This window comes from Hemitrygon akajei, chromosome 8 (genome assembly GCF_048418815.1).
Source record: "Hemitrygon akajei chromosome 8, sHemAka1.3, whole genome shotgun sequence".
In the NCBI taxonomy this organism is placed as follows: domain Eukaryota; kingdom Metazoa; phylum Chordata; class Chondrichthyes; order Myliobatiformes; family Dasyatidae; genus Hemitrygon; species Hemitrygon akajei.
This window is the reverse complement of record NC_133131.1, coordinates 94028031-94044950: the sequence shown is the minus strand read 5'-3', so window position 1 is coordinate 94044950 and position 16920 is coordinate 94028031. Positions and strand designations below refer to the sequence as shown.

The 16920-nt window shown below is 43.6% G+C and overlaps 1 protein-coding gene across 5 annotated transcripts in view; it reads right to left on the bottom strand.

Annotated features, from left to right (window-relative positions):
• Window positions 1-16920, bottom strand: part of LOC140732059 (cytoplasmic dynein 1 intermediate chain 1) — a 215358-nt gene that overhangs the window by 32271 nt on the left and 166167 nt on the right. For all 5 annotated transcript variants that reach the window (XM_073054184.1, XM_073054183.1, XM_073054185.1 and 2 more), the window contains one exon: window positions 9295-9428. In XM_073054184.1, coding sequence (XP_072910285.1) covers window positions 9295-9428 — 134 coding nt within the window. The remainder of the gene's footprint in view (window positions 1-9294; window positions 9429-16920) is intronic.

Genomic DNA, 16920 nt, shown 5'->3' with positions numbered 1-16920 from the left:
TTCATCAAATGCTTGAAACTAAAGTAAGTCTCGTCAGTAAGGGATGGCACAATTATTCCATGCCTGGCTACCCCCAAAGTATGAAAGTGTTGGTAGGGTGGCTAACAAGGAAATCATTGGCATAAAATCTGATTTCCCAATTAGTTAAATAAATGCTTTGAAAATATCCCACTAAATACCTACACTATTCCTGTAAACAAGATACTAGCTCTGTTCTATCCTTATGGTGAGTCTGCAGAATCAGTCATTGAATTTGAAAACTTGTAGCAGGAACAGGGAGATACCCAAGAGGAAATTGATTCCACCCAAATAAAAATAATTACATTAATAATTGGGTAGGTTTCTGAGTAAACCCAGAGGAAAAGTCCTAAGGCAGCCCTATGTTGAGTTCAACACTGACTGGCAACTCCTGCAATGCCGCTGGTACCAAACTGTTATCGGTCTCTGCTGTTCTTTTGGATTCACCAGCTGCGTAGAAGGGCAGCCTGCTGCACGGGCTACAGTTTGCTCTGCATATCGAACTGCCCTGGCTTACATATCACATAGACAGCTGGAATGCAACATCCATGGTCAATTCTGACCAACAGAGGGCCTCAGAATAATTGGGTAACAACAACAAAAAGTAAAAGATCACACTTCAATGAAATACTGAAATCCATAATGAATTTGAAAACTTGTGTAGCATTCACAAAAAAAAAGCTTACTTTGAAATGCAAACCCCCAATTTAGTCCACATAAAAGTTCACTGCACTTAAAATGGGGAGAAAAGGTTTAGTTTGGTCAGCTTTCTGATCAACCATGTTTAAGAGTGAGCTCAAATATGAGACTGCATTCTCTAATAGCAAATTCACTCAGAGAATTATTTAAAGCTTTATTTATTTTGCAAGCTTTATCAGAGGATTACAAATGTTCAGAACTTCAAAAGTTTGAATAAAGGAGTCCAGCATCTGCTTGCTGAGAAATTCTAACGGGCCAGTATTTGGCTCATTCATTAGCCTGGAATATGACCTGGGTGGCCTGGGTGTTTCGGGAGTGTAAAGCAGTCAGGGTCTGTGTATTTCTACTTCCTGCTCCCAACCTCAGCAGGTTCACTGGAAAACATTATGCAACGGTGTAACGTGATAAACAGTGAAACAAAAATGTGCTTGGGTAGTAATAATATCTAATAGCCCCAAAAATCTGCCAGTCTAGTATTAAAATCACAAGGGCACTAGATTATTGGAGTTTTATTAATGTAGGCTCATTTCAGCAGCAATACTTACACAGCATCTTTAAAAACGTAAATCATCCTAGTGATTCACAGAATTCTGATCAAACATAGAACTACAAGTCACTGAATTGGCAAAATAGTTGTGAAAAATACTTAGTAAAACGAACATACCACATATTAAAAGAGCCAAGAGATTAGGCAGCTAGAGACAATAGCATCAGTGCTGTGTCATAAAGATCAGGTAATGCATGAAGCTGGAAGTGTGGGGGAATACAAAGACCTTAGCGGATTGCAGAGCTGGAGGAGGTAACAAAGAGGTCGCAATCTATTTAATCAGGTAACAGAATTTAACTGCTATGCAGATGTTTTAGAATCAACAAATATACTCTTGTAACTTGTATCCAAACATCGAGTTGGATTTTTGGCAAGTGGCTTTGGTAAATTGGTTTATTATAATTACATTTACACAGGTTCAGTGAACAATCTATCTGTAGGAGGAACTCAAAAGGTCGAGCAAGATCAAAAGGTAGTAAATGAAAAGTTGCAACGATGTGCTACACGCAGAGCTAGAAATAACGACACGCAGTCTGTACGTTGCACTCGAGACTAGTTTATTCAAATTTCGAGGCACTGGCTTTTACGCAGTTCCGTTCCCACCCTCTCCGGGCGGAAATGACATCAGAGGTGCATTACAAAAGTGTCTTGCTGTGCGCTGTCTTGCTCCCCTTGCTGGTGAAGAAGGCCCAGCGCCATTTTGGGGCTGGCCTCTCCGCCAAACGCGCGCACCATTTTGTGAGCCGGTTCGCCTGCGTAGAAAGTGGGTCGACACATAACCGCCCCCCCCCCCCCCCGAGAACCAGCGATACACCCCCCAATGACCACATTCTGGATCAGTCTCTGTTTGGGCGGTCTGCCTCTGTGCCGCAGTGCCTGAACCTCGACCGGCTGCGCCAAGTCCACATGGGCTGGTTTGAGTCGGTCCACCGTGAAAACCTTCTCTTTGCCCCCAACGTCCAGCACGAACGTGGACCCGTTGTTCCTGATCACCTTGAATGGCCCCTCGAACGGCTGCTGTAGTGCTGCCCGGTGTGCGCCCCTTTGTACAAATACAAACTTACAGTTCTGCAGGTCTTTGGGTACGCAGGTCGGGATCTGTCCGTGCTGTGGTACGGGGGCCAGGTTGCTGAGCCTTTTGCGTAGTCTGTCCAGGACTGCTGCGGGTTCTTCCTCTTGCCCCCTTGAGGCTGGCATGAACTCTCCTGGGATGACCCGGGGCCATACCGTGACCAGCTGTACACCAGCTCGGCCGACGAGGCGTGCAGATCCTCTGGGCGCTGTGCGGATTCCAAGCAGGACCCAGGGAAGCTCGTCCACCCAGTTAGGTCCTCTCAGGCGGGCCATGAGAGCCGACTTCAAGTGACGGCGGAAGCGTTCCACCAGGCCGTTCGACTGTGGGTGGTAGGCAGTTGTATAGTGTAGCTGTGTTCCCAACAGGCTGGAGGTGAACTGGGCGCCTCTGTCGGAGGTAATGTGGGCCGGTATCCCGAAACGTGCTATTCAGGTTGCAATCAGCACTCGGGCGCAGGAATCGGTGAGCGGGACTGCCTCTGGCCATCTCGTGAACCGGTCTACCATAGTTAGGAGGTACCGCGCTCCTCGGGACACTGGCAGGGACCCCACGATATCCACATGAATGTGGTCGAACCTCCGGCGGGTGGATTCAAACTGCTGCAGCGGGGCTTTGGTCTGCTGCTGCACCTTGGCTGTTTGGCAGTGCATGCACGTTTTGGCTCATTCGCTGACCCATTTGCGAAGTCCGTGCCACTCGAACTTGCTGGAGACCACCCGGACAGTTGTCCTGATAGATGGGTGCTCAAAACTGTGTATGGAGTTGAAAACTTGCCGCCGCCAGGCTGTTGGGATGATGGAGCGAGGTCGGGCGGTAGCCAAGTCGCACAGGAGGGTCCTCTCACCTGGGCCTACAAGGAAGTCCTGCAGCTGCAAACCCGAGACTCCATTCCTGTAGCTGGGCATCTCGTCATCTGCCTGCTGCGCCTCCGCCAGTGCTGCATAGTCCACCCCCAGGGACAGGGCCTGGACAGCTGGTCTGGAGAGTGTGTCCGCCACGACGTTGTCCTTTCCCGAGACATGCTGGATGTCTGTCGTGTACTCGGAGATGTAGCACAGATGTCACTGCTGGCGAGCCCGACCAGGGATCGGACACCTCCGTGAACGCGGTGAATGGCCTGCCTTCTGAAATGCCGGATTGCCAGAAATAGTGCCAACAGCTCCCGGTCGAAAGCACTGTACTTGAGTTCGGGTGGCTGTAGGTACCTGCTGAAGAACGCCAGGGGTTGCCAGCGCCCCTCGATGAGTTGCTCCAGCACCCCACCGACTGCTGTATTGGTTGCGTCCACTGTGAGGGTGGATGGAACGTCCGTTCTGGGGTGCACCAGCATCGCGGCATCTGCCAAGGCTTCCTTGGCTTTAACGAAAGCGGCCGTGGCCTCTTCGTCCCAAGTAACATCCTTACCTTTACCCGACATCAGGGTGTACAAAGGGCGCATGATACGGGCTGCTGAGGGGAGGAAGCGGTGGTAGAAGTTCACCATACCAATGAACTCCTGCAGGCCTTTGACCGTGTTGGGCCGGGCAAAGTGGCGGATCGCATCTACCTTGGTGGGCAGAAGTGTTGCCCCGTCTTTGGTAATCCTGTGGCCCAGGAAGTCGATGGTATCGAGACCGAACTGGCATTTGGCCGGGTTGATCGTGAGGCCGAAATCACTCAGGCTGGAGTAGAGCTGGTGGAGGTGGGACAGATGCTCCTGACGACTACTGCTGGCTATAAGGATGTCATCCAAATAGATGAACGCAAAGTCCAGGTCGCATCCCACCGCGTCCATTAGCCGCTGGAACGTCTGTGCATCATTCTTCAGGCTGAACAGCATTTGGAGGTATTCAAACAGGTTGAATGGGGTGATGAGTGTTGTTTTGGGGATGTCTTCAGGGTGTACTGGGATTTGATGGTATCCCCGGACGAGGTCTACTTTGGAAAAGATTCTTGCCCCATGCAGGTTTGCTGCAAAGTCCTGTATGTGGGGCACGGGGCAGCGGTCTGGAGTTGTAGCCTCATTCAGTCTGCGGTAGTCGCCGCATGGTCTCCAATCCCCGGCTGCTTTGGGCACCATGTGCAGGGGGGAGACCCATGGGCTGTCGGACCGCTGTACGATCCCCAATTCCTCCATCCTCTCGAACTTCTCCTTCGCCAGGCGGAGCTTTTCCAGGGGGAGCCTTCGTGCGCGGGCATAGAGGGGTGGTCCTTGGGTCGGAATGTGGTGCTGAACCCCGTGTCTGGGCATTGCTGCTGTGAACTGCAATGCCAGAATCGATGGAAAGTCTGCCAGGATTCTGGTGAATTCATTGTCAGACAGCGTGATGGAGTCCAGGTGTAGGGCTGGCAACTTGGCTTCACCCAGGGAGAACGTCTGGAAAGTCTTGACATGAACCAATCTTTTCCCTTGCAAGTCGACCAGCAGGCTGTGAGCTCACAAGAAGTCCACCCCCAGAAATGGTTGGGCCACGGCAGCCAGAGTGAAGTCCCACGTGAACTGGCTGATGCCAAACTGCAGCTGCACTGTGCGGGTGCCGTAGGTCCGTATCATGCTGCCGTTTGTGGCCCTCAGGGTGGGTCCTGGCTTCCTGTTGCGGGTGTCGCAGTGAGAGGCCAAAGGTCCCTATGAGCAGCACTTTGAATGCTGCATATTTGCCTTCTTCTAGGGGTGACTGTATGAAATCCTCAGCCTAGGTGGCTGTCTCCTGGTCAAGGGAGCTCACCACGTAAAAGTAACGCGTGGAATCAGAAGTTATCTGCTGAATCTGGAGCTTGGTCAAACCACACGCAGCATCCAGAAAGTTGGCAGTTTTAGCGAAACTGCGTCAACAGATGAAGAGTCGATCGTATTTGGTCCAAATCCTGTTTGGACCGTCGGGGTCACCAATGTAGTGATGTGCTACAAATAATGACACGCAGTCTGTAAGTTGCACTCGAGACTAGTTTATTCAAACTTCGCAGCACTGGCTTTTACGCAGTTCTGTTCCCGCCCTCTCAGGGCGGAAATGACGTCAGAGGTGCATTACAAAAGTCTCTTCCCGCGCGTGGACTTTCTCCCCTTGCTGGTGAAGAAGAAGGCCCAGCGTCATTTTGGGGCTGACCTCTCTGCCGACGTGTGCACCATTTCGCCTGCGTAGAAAGTGGGTCGCCACAAAGTCAACATTCTGGGATGAAGTCCTTTGTCAAGACTGAGAGGGGGAAAGGGAAATAGTTACATAACTAGGAAAGGGGAGTGGTGATACAGAGGCCAGAGGTGACTGGTGGAATGAGGGGTCTGTGTTGGATGGAGGGGGTTGCAGTGACTCTTTAAAAGGTTTCTGCAAAGTACCTTTACAAGGGCAGTTAAGCAAAGTTAAAGTTCTGTGGTACAATAATTAAGCACATATCAGAGTATCAGTGCATTAGGTTTTAGATTTTCAAAAATAAACAGCCTCATTTAAAATGTAAATATCAATGTTCAGCTACTGTATTTAAATTACATGTGCTAGTAAATTCCAAATTAAAGTTATTAATAGTTAAATCATCAAGATAATTAATAAAATTATTATACAAGTTATTACTGGATGTGCTTTGAGAACCACGATATACAAAATGAGGTAGTAAATTGGATAAGGCATTGGCTTCGTGGGAGAAACCAGAGAGTGGTAGTAAATGGCTGCCTCCTTAACTGGAGGCCTGGTACTAGTGGAGTGCCACAGGGATCAGTGCTGCGTCCATTGTTGTTTGTCATCTATTTCAATGATCTGTATGATAATATGGTAAACCAGCTAAGCAAATTTGTGAATGATACCAAGATTAGGGGTGTAGTACACGGCGAGGAAGACTATCAAAGCTTGCAGTGGGATCTTGACCAGCTGGAAAAATAGGCTATAAAATGGCAGACTGGATTTAATGCTGGCAAGGATGGATGTGGCACTTAGGGAGGTCCAACCAGGGTAGAACTCACACGGTGAGTGGTAGGGCACTGAGTAGAGTGGTAGAACAAAGGGATCTGGAAACACAGATCCACAATTCCTTGAAAATGGCATCTCAGGTAGATAGGGTCAGAAAGAAAACTCGTTGCACATTGGCCTTGATAAATCAATGTATTGAGTACAGAAGTTGGGACATTATGTTCAAGTTGTACAAGACCCTGGCGTGGACTAATTTGGAGTATCATGTGCAGTTTGGATCACCCACCTACAGCAAAGATATCAATAAGAATGAAACAGTGTAGAGAAAATTTACTTAGAAACATAGAAAACCTATAGTGCAATACAGGTCCTTCGGTCCACAAAGTTGTGCTGAACATGTCCCTACCTTAGAAATCACTAGGGTTACCCATAGCCCTCTATTTTTCTAAGCTCCATGTACCTATCCAAAAGTCTCTTAAAAGACCCTATCGTATCCACCTCCACCACTGTTGCCGGCAGCCCATTCATTCCATGCACTCACCACTGAGTAAAAAAATTTACCCCTGACATCTCCTCTGTACCTACTCCTCAGCACTTAAACCTGTGTCCTCTTGTGGCAACCATTTCAGCCCTGGGAAAATACTGAGACTTGAGGACGAGTTATAGGGAAAGGCAGAATAGCTTAGGACTTTATTCTCTAGAGTGTAAGAGAATGAGGAGAGATTTGATAGAGGTAAACAAAATTATGAGGGAGTTAAATAGGCTAAATGCAAGCAGACTTTTCCCACTGGAGGTTGGGTGGAGGTCATGGGTTAAAGGTGAAAGGGGAAATGCTTAAGGTGAACATGAGGGGGTACTTTTTCACTCAAGATGGTGGTGAGAGTGTGGAACGAGCTGCCAGAGGAAGTGGTGGATGCAGGTTTGATTTCAATATTTAAGAACACTTTATACAGGTACGTGGATGGGAGGGGTATGAAGAGTTCTGGTCCGGGTACTGTGGTGTTCTAATGACTATGACTGTAACCACCACATAAGCACTGAAACTCACCCACAAGGTAAGTCAGTCATAAGGAGTTTGTTCCTTCTACCCATGGCCATGTGGGTTTCTTCTGGGTGCTCCAGTTTCTTCCCACACCCCAAAGACGTATGGGCTAGTGAGGGTCAGAAATTTGTGGGTGTGCTAGGTTGGCACCAGAATCACAGAAACGCTTGTGGGCTGCTCCCACATCCTTGGACTGCGTTGGTGGTTGATGCACACATCGCAATGTATGACTTCGTATGTTTCAACGTAGATGTGGCAAGTAAAGCAAATCTTTATCTTTAATTTAATCACTACTGTACCACCAAGTTTCTCATGCCCTCCACCCCATTCAAAACATAACTTCAATTTTAATCTATTTTTTCTCCCTCAGATTTTATGTGGGGTGGGGAGTATAAACAATGACAAGATACTAGTCACTGAATAGTAGGCTTTTCCATCAGCTTTCCCACTTGAGCTACTGCAATGAGTTTGGTAAGGTGGGGGGGAATAGGTAATTTGGTGGGTGGAGGGTCTTGGAGTTGAGAAGGTGACTTCACAGCAGAGCTGAAGTTAATGCTGAATTTTCCCTGACCACTGACCGTTGGAAGATTCATTCAACACACTAGAGTATGTCAAGATATTAGCAATATGTTTTTATTGCTTGCACTAAGTAATAAGCGATCATTTTGCAACACAGGATTTTCCACAGAATGTCAACATTAACCATCTGTTACACTAACTTGTAATCCATGCTTTAAAATAGAAAATATAGCTCAAATCTTCTTTTGACACCCTTCCCACATAAGGAATCCAAATCATACTATTCCTTACACCATAGACAAAAATATTTGCCAGCTACCACTCCTAAACATTTACTCCAAAATAAAACATGTGACTCCTGTATTCCAGCCTCTTGAACAAGCAAACGAAGATACTGAGTGACGATACAATTTCTCTCTATTGGAAAATTAATTGAATGGGTGTTACTTAATAAGTGCTGTACCAGAAATGGAGACAGTGTAACTTTAATATAAAAAGCATATGGCCTCAAGAATATGGAAAATGTTACTAAGCATGATGCACTCAGAGGGATTTCTTCCTGTTTTTTTTTAAAAGTATCTCACTAGTGTCACCATTAATAACAAGGGGGAAAAATCATTTAACTTTACTACCATTTACTTTCAATTTAAAAACAACTTCCAATTTAATTATTTACAATATAGCTATAGTGAACATATAACCAGATGGTAATCTTTATACCTCCAGTATTGGCAAAAATTTGCTTGACGCAAGTACTTGGCTATAAGGAGCACATAACTATGGATTAATGTATCAGTGATTGCTCCTGCGCTTTCTGCAGTCCAATAAATAAACTCAGCCTGTTCAGCCCATGATCCATACAACTACTGGAAGAATTCTAATTTTCAACTTAACATTAACTTTTGATGCTGACTTGAATCCTACACTATGTCCATCCAAATAGTGCCCACTTTAACATACTGTACAAAATATCACCCATCTTTGTGCAATAGTCACCCTCACTACTGAAGAATTCTTCCTTTGCCCCTTCATTCCTGATTGAATCTTTTCATCACTCTTTGTTGGGGTTCCAGACTGCACTCTGGATCATTTCCAGATTTCTAGCTCAAACTGTAATAATCTCAAGGTAGAGTTCCCCAATTCTCAATGTATTAATTTTAAAATACTCATTGTCCCTCAAACAGCTTTGTGGCCTCACTCCTCAGGTTCCCTTCTTCCAAGTCCTATACTGTTTGATACTCAACATTTCCAACGGTGGTCTGCTGTTCTTTCCCACTTCCCTACACTCAATTATCAAATGTTATTTCCATCTTCTCAACTGCAGCTCTTAATCCTAAATTGTATTTGCATCTTTTGATGTAAAAATGTATTCTGTAAATGTGAGCTAATGTGTTTTGCTCTGTTAATAGCAAACATTCTCTACATCAGCAAGTTATTCTATTTGCTAACAAATGCAATTTGGAAGCATAATAGAGAAATTGATTTTTCATTCTACCTTATAAAAGGTTACAAATGTTACCTGCCATGGCGACATGCAGTGTAAACCATGCCCTCCTCACTGCCCACAACAAAATTGTTGACATCTCCTGTTGGAAAAGCCATGCTAGTGACAGCCACAGGCTTTGACTTGTTGTACACCAACTCCATATTTTCCTAAATTAAAAAGAAAACAATTAAGTTAGATGCTTTTTTCTTTATTTTTTTTCTCATTAGAGTTGATTTTCTCATTGCTCATATTTACCACCTTCATTTCTCCCAAACTTATCCTCTCTGAATCCGGAATGCAAATCTCATTATCCAGATGAGCCATATGAACATAAGGCATTGGAGCAGAATTAGGCCATTCAGTCCATCGAGTCTGCTCCGCCATTTGATCATGCACCTGGAGCCAAGCAGTGAGTAGTGACAACAGGGCCTTCAACATGGAATAAGATGATGATGGAAAGAACATACCAATCTCTGCTGAGAAAACTCCCCCAGAAGTCTTTGACAGACAGCAAAATTTTACCACCTGTTGAAGTTCTTCAATGGTTATAAATATTCAAAAACATTCACAAGATTGATATAAGTAAACATTTTAAAATTAAAAATGTAACATTCACAGGAACTATGTGTGCTTTAGGTTATGTAAGTGTTTATGGATCCTGCTCTGGCATTGGACCCGAAAGGGAACTTTGCATGCAACAAAGTGAAAAAAAACCACCTCCAATGCTCAACAAGAAATATCAGTCCTTCCTTGAAAAGAACTGTCCTGAAATACACTTCAGAAAAGCTGGCAGTTCCCTGCGAAAATGCTCGCAAAACACAGCAAAATCCAACTATCACAGGTGGCTGGCTATATATGAAAGTACCTGAAGCACTACATTTACATGCAAAACTTTCCAGGAAGTTGGGAAGCTATACAACTATGAAGCTTTTGGATTGCCCTCAGCACTCCCCTTTGATGCTTAAAAACAGAGCTTTGCATGCCTAAAGATCCAAAAGTACAGCTGATTCTCCTTCTCTTAGGCAGGGTTACACAGGGTAGGTACAGTATATGGCTCCCTATCCCTAATTCTCTGGTAGATTTGTTTAGTCTTCAGTCTGAACTCTGTATTATGACTTGGTTAATCACTGACTAGACTGAATCTTCGAGACATGCATCTTTATTAACTGGAAACTCAACAAATTTTGTGACATGCCCCGAATTTGAAGAGAACCCCCCCCCCCAATAATACATCTCTCCTTACAAAAAAACGTTAATATTTTGCAATCACATAAATAGAAAACAGTTTATTTTAAAAATGCTGCTTAAATAGTGAAGAATCCCCTTCTGCTCATTCCCGTCAGCCCTTGCTTCCATGCCATCCAAGTTTGAATTGGTTCCTCTCCTCAGATACAGTTTAGAACTACAACATAATTTTAAAAAATCCTCAATGCATTTGCTTTCATTAGCCAGTGCAGGATGGATTGATATCTCTACAGTTCCATTAAAAACTCCGAGTCACTTCTAGTGTAGATGATGCTGGACAGTTATCTGTGGATGCTATGTAGAATGGAACAAGCCTTCTACCAAACACTGAGGTAGTAATTTAGTTCAAAATTGCCACCTATAGATTGCTGCGTGGCCACTGTGTATTAAAGAAAATGATAACTCTTGTCGCTATGGAGCCAGCCATAAACTACTGGGAAGGCAGCCCAAAGAAACTTCAAATTGAATTCCACATTCTATGCAACTGCAATCACTCCAACATCCTCCATTACCTGGTGTCTGTAGGCCTGTGCACCAGACTACCTTAAACCAGTTTCCCTCTTTCCTATTCAGTTGTAGTCAGAGATGTACAAAAACCACAGCGAGCTGTCAGGCCTGCAGAAAAGGCCACTGCCTGCAGTCCACCATTACTGTAGGACTTATATGTGTCCAGTACAAAGAAGCAGGCAGGAAAACTCATTGCAGACACCACTCATCCTGCTAACTGCCTTTGCCAAAAGCTCTCTCTTGGGAAGCACTATAGAGCCATTAAAACAATACCTTAACATCATCTTAAAATCTCTTCCCTCAAGCAGTTAATCTGATCAACCATTTTAGTTAGACCCCCCCCCCCCCCAACCCCCTCTATATTTTACCTCAGTCACTGTACTGTGGACACTTTAAACCACTTCTTGCAATGCTGTTTACATTGTGAATACATGCTGGTATTTATTTATGCCCATTTTATTCCATATCTGTCCATAATCATCATGGACCTAATAAAATTATTTGTAAGTCGGGCATCTTAACCTTGGCCTTCTAAATCCATAACTTCAGCATCAGCAAAACTGTAGACTTGTAGGGCAAAATCCTCTGTGCTTGCCCCTCATTGCACATCTGACACCCACAATCCTCATCTGCAGAATGCACCAGTATCCAGTTGGGGTTTGGAGAAGATGACAGAGCACTGTCATGTAGAATATTTTCTCGTTACTGCACCGCTTGGACAGGACAACACTTTGGGGGGGGGGGGGTCTATATATCATTGTTCTGAATTCTGTAATACCAGAAACCTAGCAGTCTCCTAGCAGTAAATCATCTTCAGTGCAATATGGGGAGGCTTCCATGGTGGCTTACATTGAATAGGTTGCAGCAAGGCCACTCACTGCTGAGATCTGGGGATCAAGGCTGCACTCTGGGCAGCATGGTGAGAACAGGACATTGCTAGGGACTGGCAGATCCTGCTTCATCACTGACAGACCACTGCTGTTTGTCTCATGCAAGCTGCTGACTTACCCTCCTTGTGTCTGGCTGTGATGCTCCAAGAGCAGCAGACGCTATAGAGCTCATTTTCAGAGAGAAATCACTGGGCTAGGGAGAGACATACAGCTCTGAATCTTGCATCTTAGCAATGAACTCCACCTGGCCCACACAAAACCAGCCTCTGCACACCAACGCATGGGTAATTCTTCGAATCTGCACCAGATTTCAATGCCCAAGTTCTTGGCTTAGTAAAGCAGGGGATCATGCTAAGCTCCCAGTTCATAATGTAACTCTGTATAATTCTAAAGATGACCCATTTTAATGTCAATATCAGCGCTCCTTTTCCTGGGTAACGCCTCAAGAGCATTCTGAACCATTCTACTGCTTCCCTAGTCTGCCTACCAACATCCATCTTCTAGTGAGTTAAACCAAAAAAAAAGTCTAGTAATTGCAGTCTAACTGCCCACAGCTCCTGCTCTTTTATGCCCAGACTGGCATTGTTTGCCACCCACCATCACTTTGGATTTTACAAATCTTCATCTTCAATTTATATCTTTGCCCAGCCTCCACCCCACCCTGACAGTTTCTCAATCTCCTTAATCTCTTCTAGTTCTACAATTCACCAACTCCTTCCAACATTGCATTTTTCACAAACCTTACTCCACTATCAAGCCCATGCCTCTAACCACTTGAAATAGAAGTCTCAATTTTTCATTTGTATTTTAAGACCCCTCTTAAAACCACTCTTTCAACAAAGCTTTTAGTCATCCATTCCCACCATATCCTTCTTTGGTTCAGCTGACTCTTGTTTAAATTACAAAATACATTTAGAAATTTTTATTCTGTCAAATGAGCAACTCTGGCTAAATTTAGTCATCATGAAAGGAACTGTCCATGTAAATTAAATGGTGTGCATTAATTGATACTGCTGCTACTTTGTGATATACAAGTAGTAATTGAAACAAAGATAACTACAGTTACTCTATTTTTATGTCAATAATAAAGTTGCGAAATTCTTAACCCTATTAAAGACCTGAGCTACATTGAACTTCGGTTTAGATGAGGATTTAAATAGCTGGGAAAGAGGAACCAAGACTGCGCAAAAGCATATTTTGACGTTGCCAATCATGATGGAACACAGCAGACCACCGTTTGAGTGTTCCAATACCTTTAGTGCCTTGAGGTCTATGTACAATGTAATGGTTGAACACCAAAACAAAACTATTCCTCAAGTTTATGTTTTCACCTAATGCTATGTTCTGTGCTTCCTTTATTGCCCCCAAATTTCTCACAAAACCATGGAAACATTCCATGCCTGGACATCCAAAGCCCTGAATCAGAGCTTATTAAAATTTACAATGCTCCAATAAAAAATATTCTCAGTCTTAAAAGAGGCTCCCACTTAGTCCGTGACTGAAATCCTCCTTGGTCTTACTCTTTCCTTAAGACAGTGTCTCAGCATTTATCCTCACATTCCCCGATACTTAGAACATCACTTATATAAATAAAACAAAATCAAATTCTGGCCATATTTACTCTTCAGTGAATAATGCCCACCTCCTAATAATTAATATGCTGAATCTACAAGATCTCTTCCAATTCCAAGACACTTCTGTCTTCAGATAGAGACTAAAATACCAAAATCAGGACTCACCAAAGCCCTATTCAAACTCCAAACTCCTCAAATAATGTCCAACTTTCATGTCACTCAAGTAACAATATCAAGATTATGACACTTCAGATTACAAAGAATATAGAACAATACAACTCTGGACTGGCCATTTGGCCCATAATATTATGCTGATCTTGATGCTAATTGATATTAAATTCTCTCCTCCTCCTGTGTGTCAACCATATATTTTATTCCCTTCATAATTCATGTATCTAACCAAAAACCTGAAACTCCACCAAAATACCTGCCTCCCATACTACCCCAGCAACCTACTCTAGGCACCTACCATTCCTTGCATGAACAAATGTCCTTCACATCACCTTTATACTTGCCCCCTCCCACCCCAATCTTAAAAGCATGTTCTCTGGTATATGACAGTTCTACCCTGGGGAAAAGATTCTGACCATCTGCCCTATCTATGATTCTCAATTTTAAAAATATCTATCAGATCTCCCCACAGTCTGATACTGTAGGGAGAACAACCTAAGTTTGTCCAGCCTTTCTTATAACTCGTACTCTCCAATCCAGGCAGCATCCTGGTAAATCGCTTCTGCACCCTTTCCGCAGTCTCTGCATCCTTCCTATAATGGGTGACCAAAACTGCAGAGAATTTTCCAAATGCAGTCCGCATGAAGATTCATATAGCTGCAGCCCCATTTCCTTAATCTTATCCTCAACACCCCTACCAATGAGGACCAACATATCTCAGGCCTTCTTGACCGCCTTATTCACCTGCACAGCCACTTTCAGTGAAGCGTGGACTTGGACCTCAAGATCCCTCTTTACTGCAACACTATTCATGACCTGTTATCCATTAACTGTATAGTTTCTCCTTTCATTTGACCTGCCAAAGTGCAACATCCCCCACTTGTCCATCTGCCACTTCTCTGCCCTTATCTGTACTTGATCCATAAATCACTGTATTCTTTGATAATACTTTACACTGTCCACAACTAAGCCAATCTTGTCATCATCTGCAAACTTGCTAATCTGCACATCCACATTACCACCCAAATCATTAACAAACATCACGAACAGAGGTCCCTATAATTATCCTTGCTAGTCACAGACCACTTTCCAGAAAAAACAGCTTTCCACCCCTGCCCTGCCTTCTATGGACAAACCAGTTTTGAGTCCAAATTTGAAATTCACTATAGATCCCATGTATCATTATCTTCTGAATCAACCCACCATGAGGAGCATATCAAATGTCTTACAAAAGTCCATCCAAAGTACATAATAACATCCATTGCCATACCCTTAACAAGCACATTGCCACCTCTTCAAAGAAATAACTATCAATTATGTAAGGCATGACTTGCCCTGCACAAAGCCACGCTGACTGTATCTAATCAGGCTGTGCCTTTCCAGATGCACTTAAATCCTATTCTCAACTGTCTTCTCCAATAATTTCCCTACCATCAACATGATGCTCACTGGTTTATAATTACCTAGATTATCCCCATTTCCCTTCTTGAATAAACACACAACATTGCTATTCTGCATTTTAAATTTGGTGCCTAGTTCCTCAAATTTTCTCAGCACAACTTCATTCCCATTTCTAACCACATGTAAACCAAGACAATCAGGTCCTCCAACTCCTAATCTAAGACTTTTTCTAGCACCAAATTCCCTTAATTGTGGGAATGAGAAGGAAAACCTTGAATGTGGCTGCAAAGAATACTACCCATTCTTCTGTCAAAACATTTTTTTGCCATAAATCCTGGTTGAAGTCTGTTGCACACTATAGTTATGGTTGAACGCCCATCTTCTCTGCAGTCTTTGTTCACATCCGCATAAACATTAAGTACCTGGCAGAGTAATGTAAAATATGAATTCTCCTATCAGTGTATGCTGAATTTCTTTTACATTGCAAACTTTACTGCCAAATCCAGATCGCTACTTAACCCAAAGTCTTGATTGCCTTCCAGGTAACTCTCCCCATCTCTACTACTCTTTATTGATGCTCTTTACTCTAGCTCAAAAACTCCAAAGCTAATACAGACATGCACTAAAATGAGTGCATGTTATGATATAGACATGTACTAAATGAGTCATTTAATTGGTCCTCCTACATACTGTATTGGTAATACACTGCATTTCCAGGATAGACTGAAATATTTATGTTTACTATTTAGCAATTTAACCTAGTTAATTAACAGTTAGTGATCTTACCCTAACCTTCACTTAGCTGCAAGCTTGAAAATGGTTTCTGTGATATGTCCCAATAACTTCTAATGCTAGTGAAATGTGTTCTCTGACCTCTCACATGCTAGTACAGTGAATTCCTTAATTTTGGTTGTGTAAGCATGGTGTGTTCTCCAAGGTCAGTAGCATGTAGACAATGATTGAATCTAATTACATATTGCAGAGGCCCCGATTATTCTTCTGCAACCTGGAGCAAATTACACATTCCAAAATGTTGGGTGAACATTATCCTCCTACTTCATGTCACTGAGATTAAAATGTTTGCTGTTCGCAATGCAGTTATAAAAATAGGAGTAGTTCTTACTATTTGTCAAAACAAATAGAAAACTTATTACAAGCATACAAAGTTTTACCTGATGTAATTTCTCAGAACAGGTAACACCATACTGCTATTGACCAAAGTATATTATTCCCAAATTGAAATGCCACATTTGGTCTTCGATGGGTTTACAAATCTCAATAATTCAGTCTCCAATTGTCACAAGCATGCTAACTCCTAAGCATCTATAGTTTTAATTAGAGTATTGTATTCGCCAACTTGATGTTCCTAGCTGGCTTGAAGCATCCTGGACTCCAGTATCATGGCCCGAAGGGTTGAAAGAGGTACAGTACATTGAACACTGAAGCCCATCTCCAGAGCATCCTAGAAATCTTTGTTAAAAATGCTCTTCTCATAGCTTTACTCTCTGACTGCCAGGAAACATTCAAAACTTAACAAAATTGACATACAAGGTCAAATTAATCACACCACCACATGGCAGCACCTTGAGATAGGCATAATGGCGGGCTGTAAGATCTCTCCTCTGGCATTTACCATGGCAACGGAGATCATTATCCGAGCAACACAATGGGTGGTCGGAGGGAAACGCTTGAAGAATGGGCTGTGCCTTCCTCCAGTCAGGGCGTACATTGATGACATGACCACAATAACAACAACAAAAACGTGCACCAAACGCCTGCTGGATTAACTCCAGGGAAACATCAAATGGCCACGAATGGAGATCAAACCCAGTAAGTCTCTCAGTATCTCAATTGTCAAAGGCCGGCTAACC